General features: G+C 37.3%; 1 protein-coding gene across 6 annotated transcripts in view; it reads left to right on the top strand.

Moving 5' to 3' along the window:
* The window catches only part of LOC134539044 (ryanodine receptor), a 243278-nt gene that overhangs the window by 221416 nt on the left and 3385 nt on the right, over positions 1-18477 (top strand). For all 6 annotated transcript variants that reach the window (XM_063380736.1, XM_063380732.1, XM_063380733.1 and 3 more), the window contains 10 exons: positions 529-687; positions 3774-3900; positions 6319-6438; positions 7153-7431; positions 8480-8610; positions 9431-9589; positions 10883-10943; positions 13118-13264; positions 15218-15349; positions 17459-17615. In XM_063380736.1, the coding sequence (XP_063236806.1) occupies positions 529-687; positions 3774-3900; positions 6319-6438; positions 7153-7431; positions 8480-8610; positions 9431-9589; positions 10883-10943; positions 13118-13264; positions 15218-15349; positions 17459-17615 (1472 nt within the window). The remainder of the gene's footprint in view (positions 1-528; positions 688-3773; positions 3901-6318; positions 6439-7152; positions 7432-8479; positions 8611-9430; positions 9590-10882; positions 10944-13117; positions 13265-15217; positions 15350-17458; positions 17616-18477) is intronic.

Below are 18477 nucleotides of genomic sequence, written 5' to 3'. Positions count from 1 at the left end.
CAATAATAGTTAACATTTTAATACATGTATCAAGGATCAGGTAGATGATAGCCAATTAATTAACACTTTCAGTCACACTTTGTCAATTCCTAAGATATACCTTTTTTATTGTTACTAAACTGTTTTTTTTTTGTTTTTTTTTTTGGATTTTTTTGTGTGGTAATAACCTTACACTATAATTATAACATTAATTTATAATTAATATTATGATAATTAATAAAAGTTTTAAAAAAAATATGTATTTACTTCATAGCCAAAGAGTATGATGTCCGCTAGAATGTAAGGTACACATCAACCCACACGTCCGAGGTTTCATAAACTCCATGTATCATCGAGACATAAATTGTCCACCTCAGGTGACGAATATGCTGAAAGGGTCAAAGAAGATTATCCGACTTGTTGTGATGATGAGTCAGGAGGAAGTTGTAGGTGTGTGTGGGATCGGAAGAGACCAAGTGCCAGGTGAAATGACGCGCACGTGTGTGAGTGACGAGCCCGGACGTGGTGTGTGTGTGATTGCGGGGGCAGGTTCCACATGGCGCCCCACGAGAGCACGCCCCCCTCGCCGCAGTCCAGCGTGGAGGAGGGCGGCGAGACGACCCCGGAGGAGGCCGGGACGGAGGAGCACCCCAGGCCGGAGGCCGGCCCCGACGGGGAGCCCCCCATCTCCCTGGTCGACCTGCTGGGGTGAGCGCAAAGACAGCGACAAGAAAGCGGGGAAAGATAACCCGATTCATTTCTCGCAAATTCCGAAACTGTTACCACACATTAGGGATGCGCGAATCCTTGATTTTCAGTTCGGTTCGAATCCGATTCGAATCCCTGGCAATATTTGAGATATGAATCCGATTCCGAATATTAAGCACAAAATAATTAAAAATAACTGATTAATTTAAAAATAATTGTGTTTTTTTTTTTTTCTTTTTTCAAACTGTAACTACTGGCAATTATTTATTATATGAGATTGAAATGTTTATATTTATGTAAACTTAAATAATAATAAACACTTTAAATATATGAAAACCAAAACATATTCGATTCTCCAAATCAATCGTAATAAACTGCACGCCACAGGGAAATCTCAGTTTTATAAACGTTTCAGCAAACGAAACCATTTTTCCTCCAATAAATAGCCAAGACCTTTTTTTTTGTAGTTTATAGTTTGCTATACGACGAAATTAGTAATTATAGTTTAAGCTTTCGAAATTCTTTTAATGTGACTGTGTTAATTATTTAATTTACATATCTTTCTTTGATACATAATATTATAAATACTTACGTAATAACCTAATTTTAATTTTCACTGCTAGTATTTTTGAGCCGTATTAAATTAATTTACTATAACTTTTGTGAATATTCGTAATACTGTTCAAATCCATGTACTTACAACGATTCCGGGTTCGGGTAATTGTGGATTCGAATCGTACCTGAAAATATCGGGTACTCGCACATCCCTACCACACATTTCATTCACAGAATACTGACAGATACTGAATGCAGGGAAAATTACTTGTGCTGTGAGTGGTGTACACCACAGAAAATAACTCAGAAATTTACCATAATAATGTGGCATCTAGCCTTTTTTAGTTTAGCAAAACGTTATATTTACAGGAAATTCGAAGAAAATCCTCCTGAATACTAATTTCTGCTTCCTGTTGTTCTGTTGTAAATAGGTAAAAACCAGCACATAGAAGTACTTGTGAGAGTATTTAAAAAGCATGAGCAATAATTACTTGTAATTTTACAAAGTTATCCCTTAGATTGTGGAGATATCTGGATCAGTAGAAATAAATGTTCTTCTAAATTTAAAAAAAAAATACAGTTTAGTTAAAATGTATAGGTTAACACAAATCCCTATGATAAGAGGAACATTACCAAATACTTGTTTGAAAGTGTATTAATTTGCGCTCCATTGACGGTCATAGCGAACGCAAGGCGTATTGGAAATTGAAGCCGTTGGAACTCAAACGCTATGCCCGTCAGAAGGAGTGGTATTCGTGGAAGTAGTGCATCTTCACCTTCATGAGGCCCAGTTATAATTGTTGCTTCAATTAGATTGTTCAATCATTTTTTGAACTACTAATCGTGTGCCATTGCATATCTTTGAATGATTGTGTTTCAGAGGAATAAGTAATATAATTGGCACTCGATCACTGGTGATCACCAGTGACAAGACTACATACCTTTATCTTTAAGTCGATTTCATTTTTGAAACAGGAGCTTTCTGTGTAATTGTTCTTCATTTTATACATTGTTTGTTCATAAAAATGGTGTATTATTTCGCAAATATTAAACTAAAATATTTGTTAATACATATTTCACCAAAATAGAATCATTTCAACTGACCACAAAATGCCCTTATACAATAAAATATTTTTTAATAAAAATGTGTAAAAAAAATAACACAGAAAAATAAAAATAAATTGGCATATTTAGAGTGATTGAAAAAGTGCAGATGCAAGATCAAACAATGTGATATTAATTTTTTCCAAGTCATTTTTTTTTTATACATTTTGGTACTAAAGTCATGCTAAATAATTACAGTTAATGAATCTACGGTAATAAAAGGTAAAATTTTTGAGGTTTGAGTTACGTTTTGTCAAATTGCTGAATTGATTTCATTTTTTTTAGTTACATTTCGATGCTAAATGGTGTATTAATTAGCATTTCGGTGTTACTGTATCCATGTGGTTTGCAGTGTTATATTTTTATTTTATTTCAATTCGCCATGTAATCTTGTCCCTAGTGATCACCAGACTATACTTCTTTTCTTTTTTTTCTTTCTGAAAATTAAAATTATTATAGTTTTAATATCTCCACAATGGCACAAGAGTCATACTTTTTCATTAATATGCCATCATTTTTAATAAACAGATTTCGTAAAAAAAAAAAATATCCTGAATTCTCGTGTTTCAAAGCATGAAATCGGCCAAAAAAATAAAACCATTGAATCTTGTGTCTAGTAATTTAACCCTCTGAAAATGTTTTCAAGGTTAGTTGAGCACACATTTAGGAAAATCTGAATGCTTCTCAAAATGTCTCTACAAGGGCACAAGAGTCATACTTTTTCAGTAATATGCCATCATTTTTTAAAAAACAGATTTCATAAAAAAAAAAAAATTATCCTGAATTCTCGAGTTTCAAAGCATGAAACCGGCCAAAAAAAAATAAAACCATTAAATCTTGTGTCTAGTAATTTAACCCTCGGAAAATGTTTTCAAGGTTAGTTGAGCACACATTTAGGAAAATCTGAATGCTTCTCAAAATGTCTCTACAAGGGCACAAGTCATACTTTTTCAGTGATATTGCCATCATTTTTAATAAACAGATTTCGTATAAAAAAAAATTGTCCTGAATTCTCGTGTTTCAAACATGAAATTGGCCAAAAAATTAAAAACTATTAAATCTTGTCTGTAGTAATTTAACCCTCGGAAAATGTTTTCAAGGTTAGTTGAGCACACATTTAGGAAAATCTGAATGCTTCTCAAAATATCTCCACAAGGGCACAAGAGTCATACTTTTTCAGTAATATGCCATCATTTTTTAAAAAACAGATTTCATAAAAAAAAAAAAATATCCTGAATTCACGAGTTTCAAAGCATGAAACCGGCCAAAAAAAATAAGACCATTAAATCTTGTCTGTAGTAGTTTAACCCTCTGAGAAGGTTCTCAAGGTTGGTTTGAGCACACGTTCAGGGGCAACTTGAGTGCCTCTCTCGTGGCGGCGGCGAGAGGGGGATCGGGGCGAGAGCCGTGCGTGCGTGGCGTTGCAGGGGCGACGCAGCGCGCAAGGCGGCCGCGCAGACGGCGGAGGCGGCCGCTCAGCAGCAGGTGGCGATGGCCGCCGTCGAGGCGGAGGCGAAGCAGGAGGTGGTGGTGGAGCAGTCTGCCGTGTCCCAGGTGCGCCCGCTCCGCCGGCTCCGCAAGCCACGCAGATCTTTCTTTCTCTGTGATGGGGAGGGTAATTATTAAGAAAGGAAAAAATTTAAAATTAAAAAAATAGGGGGGAGGAGGTTGTCTGTAAAGTCGGTTTACGGACGATAATTTCACGTGATAACCTCGTAAGAAAAACATTGATGAAAAATTCGCACACTTTTTTTAATTTCCAAATATTATTTACAGTTTTTTTTTTTGCAAATATTTAATTTAAATTAATTTGTTTGAATATAATCACGAACAATTTGCCGCCTGAGTATCAGAGTGTTCTATGTCCACTTTTTAGGTTTTTTATGCTATGGACACGAAATTAATGTTAGTATTCATTTGTGCTATAACCACACACGTCTACGCACATAAAAATGTTTGTTCTTAATTTAAGACCAATATTATTTTGCTCTATGTCATGCTATTCATAGTTATTTGAACTTTCAAATGCTTATATCTCAGTTCCGACTTCAAAGGACATAGAACACTCCAATTCTCAGGCGACGATATTAGTTAAAAAGCCCGCCTTAACCTGTTTGATGTTGTAGAAGATTTCCCTCGCGCGGTGGTTGGCCGGTTCTTTTGCACGCTCGGCTCGGGCGGAACGTGACAATTTTTCGCACGTGCAGCCGGCGTTCCATCGATTCATGAGACGTTGTCACGTCAAAAAAATATATTAATGAGAACACGTGCATTCATAAAAACTTAACATTACTATTGATTCTTAAGCGGCCCGCCTCGTATTAATGAGGCGGGATGATGAGCACGACGCTCGCTGGTGCTTCTAGCGTGGTATCAGCTCTGTACTGGTGCAGTCTTCTCGTCGTCACAGGATAACTGATGTGAGATTTGAGCGGTGACCGTAACATTATATGGCGGAGAAATGAAGATAAAGGTGTAATGCAAAGGTGCAATGCTTTCAAGAATCTGTACCGGTTTTTTTACACCTAAAAGTTACTCTGGAAATACGTGTTTTAACCATCTTAACTCTTCTAAAAATACAGTTTGAAAACTTAATCCAAAATCAAAAGTACCTTTCGGCCCTCAGCGAACTCTTAAATGCTATTTGTAAGTAGACCCCAGTTGGAAATTCTGAGTAGTTTCCAAATTGCGTTGTTTTTCCTGAAGCTCTGCGCACCGTATATGCGCCCAGGTAGACCGAGCCCTTAATGCACTGGCATATGGGCTTACAGATGTAGCCATAGGTGATGCTGTTTTTCAACACAGATCAGGGGCATATCATCGCTTGAGAACCAACACTGCCTATGTAAGAAAAAGAAAATTTTAAAGGAGAGCTTAATAACATTGTGCGCCATGCTGGTGCTAGAAAAAAGACCATAGCAGCGCACCCTGTTGGATTTTTGGCGAATACACTTTGTGAGAAGATGCTAAGTGCTTACGTTTCCATGGAGGAACAAAAAACTAATTGTAAAAAAAAAACTCACAACTCTAAACAAAACAATTCATTTTGTTTAGCAATAACATTTATTTAGTTTCTGTGATTATAATTTTCTCAACATCTTTGTCTACCTCTCTGTCATTTCTCTTCTTTAATTATGATCCATTGTTTTAGTCTTTCTTTTACCCCAGCCACATTATTTCACTTCTGCTGTCTTTGGACCCTTAAAAGTCCTTTTCCTATATATGTCCATTATTTTCCTTTCTTCTGAAAAGGTAAGTAACTTCTCATCCTGATTTTTCCCTCTTCACTACATTAGTCACGTCCTTGTATCCACCTTAAATACATATCTCTTATACTTTATTTTCAAAAGTTTTTTTTCCAAGATTTTTAAAACAACTTTTTTTTTTGCAGTAAAAAAAAACATTATTGCGATACAGAAACAGCATGAATGAATACGAAAAATTAAGCACACATATGCATTCAGCATATTTATTAATGTGCTTCATTATGTGTAGGTAATTATTTTATGTGGGGGACCAGTAGTTTATTTCGGGTAAAATTTACACTGCATTTTAAACTACTACCGCATATATGTTGTCTGTGTTTGCTTCTTTTATTCACTGGTGATTACCAGTATGTAGTGAAAGCTCTTCCTATACTTGACAGGGCTAACAATGTTAATGGGTTGCTGTTCAGTAATATGTTTGTGAACGGCGTTGAAACAATTACACAGATATAAAAATTATTCAACTAACCATTGGCGTAAAGATGAGCTACTGGGGTTAGCTAAATATTTTGGCCGCCCCCCCCCCCCCCACCCCCTTTTTTTTTTGAGTAGGACACGGGGTGTCTGACCTGCTTCTCTCAAGCAGACTTGCTCCTAAAGAAGATTTAATAAACTTGAAAAATCTCAAAGTGCTGCATGGGAGGATGGAACCAGCAATAGGGTTCAGCGAGACACAAAACAGAGAGCATTTTGTTCATCCTTTCAGGTGGACATCAGTAAGTACACGAAGAGGGTTCTGAGCTTCCTCGCGAGGAACTTCTACAACCTGAAGTATGTGGCGCTGGTGCTGGCCTTCTGCATCAACTTCATCCTCCTCTTCTACAAGGTAGCTGACGTCCTAGTGCTGGATCGTCGATTTCCATCCCGGAATCTGTTTCCCCGGCGGGAGCAAAGCGGTTCTTCCTGTATGGCCTGTGCGAACCTTCGACTCTCTTTAATATTCAATTAGACTTTGCCAGGAAATTTGCTATTCGTTTTATTTAGCATTGTGTTTAGTACCAACATTATGTACTAAAATTAATGGGAAAAAAAAATTGTATTGAACTGTTATTATTAACTGATTTTTACATTACGACATTTTGGTACATTTTGCAAACGAACGTGTACTTTCTTGATTTATTTGTATTGTTCCCGAGAGTTTGACATGCTTACTACAAATTATAAAATTGTAGAAGTGCATTGTGCATCGGTCGGAAGGACAGTCTTGGTTAAAGTTGAGTGTCGTGGTTGTTGGGAAGTGAAGCTGCCCGGCGGAGTGGAGAGTGGGTGCTGAGGTCCGGTAGCCTACAACTCACGTAGTTTCGGTTCCCCGCCACGTTCGTGCAACTTTGGATTTCTCTTTAAAAAAATTGAAACTAAAAATAAAAATCGAAGGGTTGGGTTAGGTCAGGTCAGGTCAGTCACGACATGCTTGTTTTCAATGGAAACATCTGGTTTTAGCGGCTGAGGTGGCGTTAATACCAAAAACGCAAAACTTCGGAAATATTCAGAAATTCTTGCAGGGGACCGGAACTACGTGAGGCGGGCGGGGGTTGCGCAGGTGACGACGCTGGGCGAGGCGGAGGGCCCGGCGGGGGCGGACTCCTCGGGGGAGACGCTGGCGGCCCGCCTGTCCGAGGAGCTGTCCGGGGAGGCCAACTCGACGGAGGCGGCGGGCAGCGGGGAGGACGCGGGGGGAGGCAGCGCGGAGGAGGACGACCCCATAGAGCTGGTGCACGTGGACGAGGACTTCTACTACATGGCGCACCTGCTGAACCTCATGGCCGCCCTGCACTCGCTCGTGTCGCTCGCCATGCTCATCGCCTACTACCACCTCAAGGTACCCGGGCCGCTCGCCCGGAACCGAGACCTCTTGTCGTGAAGTAGAGTCTGTGTGTGGCCGCTCGCTCAGTGGGACAACACTGCGACGCCATTGTGGTCCGCTTGCCAGAACCAAGGTCCCACAAGGAGTCCCAGGCCTCTTTTTGTGTGGAATTCTGTGGAAAAGATTTTATTTATTTTACGTATTTATTTAAAATTGTGACATGCCCCATTCGTTAGACTTGGATGGTGGGCACGACAAATATAAAAAAACCCAAACACCAGGTTATCACCGCAAACATGTGGACTCCCACCCTTGTTGGCACCATAGCATTTAAGAACCGCACATGGCCAACACTTAAATGCAAGAGTACCATATATTAATTTTATAATAAAAAATATTTAAACAGACATTTTCCATATAGTAATTATTGCAGCTGCCTTAACTTAACCAACTTTCCACATTAGTATTATTTTCCTAATTTTCCGGAAGTTGTTGCACGTTGTGTAAAAACTTTTTTTTTATATATATATATATATATATATATATATATATATATATATATATATATATTTAAAAGTGGGATTCTGATTCTCATTCTTACTATTCGAATTCAATATTTTTATTCGAGAATAATTTGGTATTCTTATTCTATTCTAACTTTAAAAAAACTGATATTAGCACAGCCTAATAAAAACTAAAACAATAATACCAAAATTTCATGTTTTTAAACAAAATTTACCCACAAATAAAACCATGAAAGTTTGTCTGGCCATTTGGCCGAGCGAATAGGACTCCCGGCTGGTGGGTCGAAGGTCCTGGTTTGATTCCCAGCTGTGGGGAAAGGTCCTTACCGGGTTCAGGACTGGATCATGTGGGTGTCCCTTCGCCTCCAAACTGCAGCAGGTGACGGCGAACCGTTGCATTGATCGTCTCGCCTCGCCCGCCCTGGTCACCCGTGGCGATGGCCGGAGGATCCGACGACCCGGCCTCGGCGCCCTGTCGACCAGTCGTCACCGCTGTGAGCAGGACGAAGCGGTGACGCGCTCGACGGTTCGGTCCGCAGGTGCCGCTGGCCATCTTCAAGCGGGAGAAGGAGATAGCGAGGCGGCTGGAGTTCGACGGCCTGTACATCGCGGAACAGCCGGAAGACGACGACATCAAGTCTCACTGGGACAAGCTCGTCATATCCGCCAAGTGAGGGTCGCTCTTCACTTCACTCCCGTTCCTTCTTGTCGCGTGGCCTGGCCAGCCGTGATATCAATCAGTTGGAACTACAGCAATTTCTTGCAACAAACGTTGAAAACAATTTTTCTGTTTACTATTGTTTGCAGTATTTCACGGCCATTGTCTGAAGTAGCTTGGCTTCTGGGTTGTAGGGGATACGGCTGCAACCCAGAAGCCAAGCTCCTACAATTTTTCTGTTTGTTGAAAAAAAATTTACAGGCCTACGTAAAGGCTTTTATATATTTTCTGCCCATTACCTTCTATCTACTGCACATGCCATGGGAGTAATCTCATTTTAAAAAATATATTTAGTAGTTTTGCTGAAACATACACACGCATGTCTCTCTGTACCACTCAATAACTATATACGGACTCGAGAGTGTACTAAACATCCAAGAATGCACGGACATTTTTTTTAATTTCAAAATGTTTCAGCAACCGATTAAAAACACACATTTCAATTTTACTAAATAGACAGTTATTCCAAACTGGCCTTCAATTTCTTTAGTGTAATTTCAACAAAGGAAATTAAGTTTGTTAATTAACTGTGACGGTACTGTATTCTTTTTTGTTTAGTAAAATTAATATACTTGTTTTTTTCTGCTCTCAGTAGTAATGTTAGCATTATATTAAGTTTTATGTAGTATGTGTGTGTGTATATATATATTTTTTAACTGAATCAGTAATCTTGAATTTTTTTTAGCTGGCAGTTTAACTCGTCTAAATCAATTCTCTTTGTCTTCTTGGTCCCTTCAGGTATGTGTTTATCGGGGGCGCGTGTGTTTGCCAGATCGTTCCCGGTCAACTACTGGGACAAGTTCGTGAAGAAGAAGGTGCGGCAGAAGTACAGCGAGACGTACGACTTTGATTCGATCAGCAACCTGCTGGGCATGGAGAAGACGTCGTTCAGCGCTCAAGAGGACGACGGAGGACGCGGTCTCGTCAACTTGTGAGTGGCTGCTTCAGCTACTGCCTTAATGATTTTTTTTCTCTCCCCAAAGCCTCATTCAATTAGTTCGTAGCTCTAAACGGTTCTGAAGTTTCAACTGTCAGTCACGCTGTGCGAAGTGAAAATTCTTGGAACTCTATAAATGTTCTAACGGGGTTACAACATGGGTACCGTTCAGTATTAATCTCGCAGAAAAGTTCAGAGTTTACTGGTATGAAATTTCCTGTCAGTGAATGGTAACGCTGAAAATTCCCCTCTGTGTTGAGTTTCTTAACTGTGTGTTAGCATGTTTTCTCAGAGTTGAGTGTAACAGAATACAGATCTAATTTTCTGCAAGATCAGGTCAGTTGGCTAGTCCTTATGAAGTAGAGTTACCGAAAAACTGTTAAAATTTTAACTTTTAAGATTAAGAACTAACAGATAAACTACACACAATCTTTCCATAAGATTTTTCTTCTTCTTTATTTTCAATTAAATATTAACTATGTGGCTGTACTGAACTCAGTGGTTTTGAATTTTTAACATAAATTAATTTTTGATTCTGGAGGTTTCAGAGACTGAGTCGCATGTCATTCACTTGTTTTCACTTTGGTGTTCATGTCCCATTGTGGCTCATTCCGAGAACACCCATTTAATTCATATAAAAAAAATTATAGGGGAATTACAGATCTTAATAGCAATTACTAAAAAACGTACAAAAATAAATTTAATTAAAATCGCTAAAAAGGATAAAAATTCAGTTACAAATTTAATATAAAAGGTACTAAAAAAAAATAACTAGACAGTTACAATAACTGGTAACAGAGTTTGAAATAATGTTAGTGGTGATGATATAAGGAAATGTAAGCTTATTATGATGCATATGTTTAACGCAATTTACTGTTATGTACTAACATTTTCACATTTCTGTTACCACAAGTTATTGGCACAGAACTAGGTACTGTACTTCAAGCACATTTTGTACGTAACTTAATACCACAGAGCAGGTGATTTTGACGAGGTGTGTAAAAATTATTTTTAGTCATCACTAAAAGTTTAAAACTGAGAAGTTCATTCTTGTAGTCAAATCCAAAGTAAACCGTGAACTTTGTTAATTTCAATCGCCCAAAAAATAATAACCAGTAAGGAATAACACCATAAAGATTCAATGATTTACTAATAGGGATAGCTGCAACCTCTGTGCATGTCAATTAATAACTATGTGACAGTGAGTTCTCCATAGTTGCAAAAACGCCTGGTATGAGTATTAACAAGTGTTTGTGTTGGTACTTACCTTGGCCATTTTGCTTGCAGTATTCTCAACATCGACTGGAGGTACCAGGTGTGGAAGTCTGGTGTCACCATCACAGACAACGTGAGTCTGTGCTGTATTTTTCAAAAAAAAAAAAAATCAAGATACGTTATTAGTAGGGCTCCACTTTCATGGTAAATAAAATTAACAGATTTCGTCATAAATATATCTTGATTTCGTCATGAAAGTAGTCTCATTTCGTCATAAAAAACTGCTCTCCAAAATCATGGGGAAAAATGTGAAAATACAAAACCAATACATAAAAATATAAACCATACTACAATCATAATCCTTAAATTATACTAGTGATTTTGAGTTCCATACAAGTAATTTTAACACTATCAGAGTTTAAAAATCATTAAAAGAATAGGCCTATGTACATGAATAAAAAAACATGTGTTTCCAGAATTGACAATTCAGTCTCCTAAAGTATTTGGAATTTCTTATCTCTGCCGGGTTTAATGAAAAGAGGAAGTTAAAGAGCATATAATGAAAGTATTTTCAGAAATTTTAAATTTTTTTTTAACAAATATTGCCCAACTATGAAAATTAAAAAATTCGATATCTCCTAAAGTATTTGGAATTTCTTATCTCTGCCGGGTTTAATGAAAAGAGGAAGTGAAAGAGCATATAATAAAAGTATTTTCGGATTTTTAACATTTTTTTTCGCAAATACCGCTAAACTACATATTTACTGCCTTCACTTTCAAATTCGAGTGCACGATCGAAAACAGTCACTACTTCAGGCATTTTGAGCATACAAGGCTTACATTTACACAAAATCTCTTTCATACGAAAGTGTCACGATCTATGTAAACAATAACATAGACACATTTGCCTTTGTTCTTATTCTCCTCGTGACATGGCCGTAGTAGTAATCTGTGCAGCCAGAGATTAACTCACACGTTTTACAAAACGTTTTTCGCAGGCGGTAATTTCATTTTAAGGTATCGATTCTCATATTAAATAAACCGTAAATGGGACCGAGTTGTATGGAAATGTTAAACTGATGAAATACAGGAAGAAAACTATGATTTTAAGCATAAACGTGATAGCGAAGTATACAACTCGATTCTTGAATCAATACTTTCGAACTCAAAACGTCTCGCAAAAGTCATATTTATACAGTTGCTACCGAAGTCATTATGTTTGTTTTGATACATGTACGAAGACGAAAAGTGTTTAATAAAGTAGTCTTTTGGTGGGAAATTTGTGTTTAGGAATCTGTACTGATTTTAAAATGTTGTCTATGTTGTTATTAATTTAATTGACCTTTCCAGTCAAAAAATCGTATACAAGCAAGCAGATTTCGGGTCAATTTCGCGAAAAGGGTTTTTTGTGTGGAATTTCGTGTTTTAGTTAAAATTGCTAATATTTCGTGTTATTTCGCTTTATTTCACGGTTCGCAAAAATTTCAGTGGCCTAGTTATTAGTAAAGACAAGATTTTTATGGTTTTGTTTTAGTCCAATTCCATTTTTAAGACAGAGAATTTCTGTGTTACTAATTTTACTTTCATAAAGGCTGTTTTGTGGCAATTACTCCACTAAATAAATTAATGGTAAAATTAATACGCTGAATTTTTACGATAAAATTAATTTGTAATAACTTGGTCTAAAGCAGATACATAAAAAAAAAATTAGCAAGCAATTGTGGTTTAAAAGTGATTCAATAAAAGATGTACAATAAAATTAATTATATAATATTTCTGATTCATGCAGTTTTATTACAATTTTTTGTCTTGAAATAAAGATATTCCTTGAATTTCAAACATTAAAAGATTACTTTTTTTTTTTTTAAATTAAGTTTTGGTTAAATTCTACTTATTTCATGATGTAACTTGCATTTAGGTGTTACGCTGTGTTTTGACATGATTTTCAGTGTTGTTACAGTTTTATCGCAATTCTCCGTGTAATCTTGTCCCCTAATTATTAGTAGTTAGGTTAAATACGGTCAAAATAATTTTTTTTTCAAGAATCATTCAAAAGAACTTTTCTTGTTAAGTGAATGAGAAGGTAACCGTATTTAATGACATAAAATATTTTTATAGAATGATTTTTTTTTTTTTGGAATGTCTCATACTTTAAAAGAGCAACGAATTTTTTTTTTTTTTTTTTTAACTCATAGGGTTACTTATTGGAATGTATATTTTCGTAAAACACATCTTTTTCTTAGAAGAATGATCGGGCGAGCATGTGTTTGCGACGGTGAAGACCCGTGCATGTGGCGTTCCTTCCAGGCGTTCCTGTACAGCCTGTGGTACTTCACGTTCTCGATCCTCGGCAACTTCAACAACTTCTTCTTCGCCGCCCACCTGCTGGACGTGGCGGTGGGCTTCAAGACTCTGCGCACCATCCTGCAGTCCGTCACGCACAACGGCAAGCAGGTGAGTTCCCGCCCGCCGTTCCCCCCTCCCCCCTAGTCGCCGTCGTACTTCAGACCTGGCGCCGGCAACGAAGACAGTTCAGTTGCAGAACAGAGCTAAACTTCCACGCGTTCTCTGCCCCAGGCCCTGCCGGCACGTACAGTAGAGAAGATGGGCCGAGACTCGGGAACTCAAAACACTGTCGTGAGCGAGTAGCTTCAGCTCAACTTGCCTCGAAAGTCAAATTCGTTGTTCTAGACCTGATGAGACTCGAGAGATTTTTTTTTTAAGCTCTATTCGTTATTGACGTGCGACGAGCATGAAAATCACGCACCGTTATCCGGCAGACACCTCACAGTGAATCCTCAAAACAACTTAGGCAGGTAATTTTTTGGGTTAGAGGGATTTCATTTATTTTAAAGTCTCTACCCTGCACTAGATTATTAGAGTACAGATTTGCATATTATAATATTCTATTTTTGTTAAGCTGTACTTATAGGGGGAAAACGTTTCTTTCCACAGCTCATGAGGGAAAATAGTTTTATCTGGTAACTTTTACTATTTGTATTGTAAAATATTGAACTATGCTAAATTGGCAAGTTAGTATTTTCAAAGATGGTTCATTTAAGCAAGATTTAGAAATGCTGCAAAACTGACAATTTCTTTTTGAAACAATTTTTTTTTAATGACCTAATTTCAAATTAATTTCCAAATTGTGATAATTTTGCTAGGTGCTGAGAATAATTAAGTTCCATAATATATTACTTTTGAGGTTAAGTTCGTTTACTTTGAAAAATAGTTGTGCGTAAATAAAGAATTCACGAACAAAGTTTGTAGATTTATTTTTCCTATATCAGAACTCTGAACATAGCCGCCATTTTCGTGCAGTAACCTTTACATCAAGAAAACAAAAAAGCTCACAGTAGAAAGAAAACTTTTCAAACAAATCTGTTTAAAACTCTGGCACTTTTTTAATTATAGTTAGTTGAATAAATCCCGCTGTCGCTTGCGACGCACGGGACCAATGTCTGCTCGGCGAGCGAGACTACTAAAAAGGCTTCTCTCTGGGCCTTTGCTGCCACCTGTGGTAGAATCTTCTAAGTTCTGATTTACAGAATGTCCGAAATGAGGTTGAACACAGCACAGACCCAGACCACAAGTAGGGATGTGCAAATCCTTGATTTTCAGTTTGGTTTGAATCAGATTCAAATCCCCGGCAATATTTGAGATATGAATCCGATTCTGAATATTAAAAACAGAATAATTAAAAATAACTGATTAATTTAAAAATAATGTGTGTTCTCTTTTTTCTAACTGTAACTACTGGCAGTTATTTATTACACTGAGATTGAAATGTTTATAATTTTGTAAACGTAATTAATAATAAACACTTTAAAATATGAAAACCAAAACATATTCGATTCTCCAACTCAATCGCAATAAACTGCACGCCACAGGGAAATCTCAGTTTTATAAATGTTTCAGCAAATGAAACCATATTTTCTCCAATAAATAGCCAAGATGTTTTTTTCTTGTAGGTATGTAATTGTTTTTAATTTATAGTTTGCTATACGAAGAAATTCGTAATTATAGTTTAAGCTCTCGAAATCTCGAAATACTTTTAATGTCACTGTGTTAATTATTTAATTTACATATCTTTCTTTGATACATCATATTATAAATACTTACGTAATAGTAGCCTAATTGTATTTTTCACTGCTAGTATTTTTGAGCCCTATTAAATTAATTTATAACTTTTGTGAATATACGTAATAGTGTTCGAATCCATGTACGTACAACGATTCCGTGTTCGGGTAATCGTGGATTCGAACCGTACCCAAAAATATCGGGTACTCGCACATCCCTAACCACAAGCATGAAATTCTCTTCGCCACATTCACGTGTCAAAAATTTGGCGAGTTTGGTTCAGGGTTGCGGAGCGCCGGAGAGAACGTTTACTGTTTCCGGTCTCAGCTGGTGCTGACGGTGATGCTCCTGACCATCATCGTGTACATCTACACCGTCATCGCCTTCAACTTCTTCCGCAAGTTCTACATCTCGGAGGAGGACGAGCAGGTGGACCGCAAGTGCCACGACATGCTGACGGTGAGTCCCGCTGGCGCTGACGCCAGGAGTAGGGACGGGCAGTGCACATGGGTCTACACCCATTTGTCACCTAATCAAGTGTGTGTGTGTGTTTTTATTCTTTTCTTTTCTTTTCCTCCACTACATAGCTACATACAGAAATTTGTTCGAGGCACGAATCTTAACTGATTGTGCTGCTTTCTTCGCTTGGGGGACTGCTTCCTCCGAAGAAAGTCTTATACACACATCACGAACTAATTGATTTCGATGGTACTTCACCGTTGCTTCACCAATTAAAAACTATAGTTTGAAAGTTACACTGTAATCGGGGATAAAATGGTGACGGTGATGTTACATCATCACGTTTGTGTCGCACAAGTACTTTTTGACACAAAATTAACAGTTATGGTTGCAATTCAACTGGTTATTTATTTAGATGGGTATTGGTTACCGGTTATCGTGCATGTGCTAACCCCTTCGCACATACACACACACTATTGCAAAGAAAGGCTAAAATAAGCATCACTGCGATTAAATTTATGGTAGAATCCCAATAATGGCATGGTTTTTTTTTCTTTAAAAGAAAGTTTATTTGATCCCGGTTGTAGAACTTTTTTATAATTTTATGAACAGTACAAATATTGATATTGAGCCATGCATCTTATTTATTTTCATAATTACTACACAAAAAAAATATAAATATATGTAATACAAAGATTTCAGTTACAAGAAAAAAGATTTATGTAATCTAGTTTATATTTCACTTAAAAAAAAAATAAAAAAAGTCAATTCCTATATGGTTCTTGAATTATGGAGAACTTTGAAAGTAAAAACACTGGTATCAGTGTAAAAGACTTAACTCCTAAAAGTTCTCGGATAACTCAGAACTGTGTGAAAAAAAAAGCTGGTGTCAAGAGTTCCTTTTTAGAAAAACTAATTGATACATGATAGCATGAACTATGTAAGGTAAACATTTTCTATTCGACTAAACGTTTGTTTTTAACACAAATAATTATGGATTATTAGACTAGAGATATTATGCAAAAAATATAACTCGGTTTTGTATGTTAATATGTCGGATCATAATTCTAAGTATCAACGATCACGATACCTAGCAGCAGAGCCACAGTTGAGGTTTGATGTTGAATGTTTTCACTAAATCATGCGGTGTGTGAAATGCATAGATGGGAATTAGATTCACTCGCTTCATCATAACTGGCTATCAGAAAAACGGCAATGTAATATGAAATATATCTTTTAGTGTTCATTTAATCACGGCATCCAGTATTTTCACACAGCCAACTGTATGTGGGTTTTTTATAATCAAGAGTTGCTAGTCAAGTGAAGTTGTATATCGAATCCAATCCACAGCAAGGAAGATTTTGGATGACGAGAGACAGTTAACACGCAATGTAGTTTTTCAATACGTTCTTCATTAAAAACAAATTTTGGTTGGAAATTTTTTAATCTTTTCATACATATACAAGAATTAATTTTCATTTGCACAATATTAAAAGAAATTGTGTTTGTTATATTCATCATTTTTAAATGGGCGCCTAAAAAACTAGGTCCAGTGTAAAAACGGCTGGAAACGTTTAAAGAAATTGTTTTCTGCTGAAAGGTTCGCTCTTTCAACACTTCATATTCAGTAAGTAGTTTGGCTGCTCATGTCTCACACTTGTTAGGTATAACACTCAGGTGTTGTAGATTATGTTATAATAATTCAATACATTACTAGAGACTGGAAAAATTCTTACTTTGGATGACCTCCAGGATAGACTCCACCATCCCCTACATACTCGGGCAAATGCCACCTGCTCATTGGCTACTGACTCGTGTCACCTGTCAACTGGGACGCTTGCGATTCGATACTTTTTTGGTTGAAGGTTTTTCATTGGCTCAAAGTCCTTCAGATAAACTGTGAGCCAATCAGAGAAGCAATATAAAGGTACAGTTGTTTGGATTCTATCATATCGTGAAATGAATCCGTGAATTTTTCCGGTCTCTATACATTACTTATTTATGCCTTGTGGAAAAATTCAAGGACGATAAACCTTGTTTGACAGCTGTGTGTGTGTGTGTGTGTATTGAACGGACCGAGTACACGAGGTGTGTCTGTTGTGTTGGCAGTGCTTCGTGTTCCACTTGTACAAAGGCGTGCGGGCGGGCGGCGGCATCGGAGACGAGATCGAGCCTCCGGACGGCGACGACTACGAGGCTTACAGGATAATTTTCGACATAACGTTCTTCTTCTTCGTCATCGTCATCTTGCTGGCTATCATCCAGGGTGAGCTGTGCTGTTGCTTTCAAGTGTCGGAGCGCTGAAGGTCGGGATCTGACCGTACTGCTGTAGAGGTACAATAGTTTGTCTCCCAAGTACGGTCGCACACGGTTACCAAAGCTTTCTTCAAATCATCATACATCCCAGAATGTACTAACATTTGCAAACTAAGATGCAATATTAATTTTTTTTTTCCCTTCACTTTTCAGAGAACTAGAAACATTGGTTGCTAGATACAGAAAAATGTTGAACCTTGATTAACCGGGGTATTGGTGGAGGGGGGGGGGGGGGGGAAACTCAGCACGGATAAGCGAAAATCACGGATAATCAAATTCAAATGTATTTAGGTTTTACAATACAGCAAAATCTCACAAGTAATTTATAGAAAACAAATGTACAAGTATTACTGTCACGAAGGGCAGGAATGAAAGAAGTTTTTCCGTATTTGTGATCCAGCTTAACCCAGACTAGTATTTATTCTCACGGGCAGTTCTAGTCCATTAGTTTCTATTATTAATACGTAGTTATTAGTTTTATTTTTATTTTGTCCCTTCTCTAATGAAATACACTTTGCTGGCTTGATTCCTCCACTCCCACACAAAAAAAAAAATTTAATTTAGAACCCGGTTAACCGAATGCCTGGTTAATCGTGTCACTGATAATTGAGGTTCTACTGTAACAGTAACAGTAACAGTGACTTTTTTGTTTCTCTGATTTTTAATATATGATGTAGAAGATAGCATTGTATTTGTGTATACAATCACATTATTTTATTTCAGAAACATTATTGTGACGACCAAGTCCACAACGCACACCATATTTTTCTCACAAGCTTGCTCACCCGTATTCAGAATCGTCTTACGTGCAT

Source organism: Bacillus rossius, chromosome 14 (genome assembly GCF_032445375.1).
Source record: "Bacillus rossius redtenbacheri isolate Brsri chromosome 14, Brsri_v3, whole genome shotgun sequence".
In the NCBI taxonomy this organism is placed as follows: Eukaryota; Metazoa; Arthropoda; class Insecta; order Phasmatodea; family Bacillidae; genus Bacillus; species Bacillus rossius.
The sequence above is the reverse complement of the archived record's forward strand: the minus strand, read 5'-3'. Positions and strand labels throughout refer to the sequence as shown.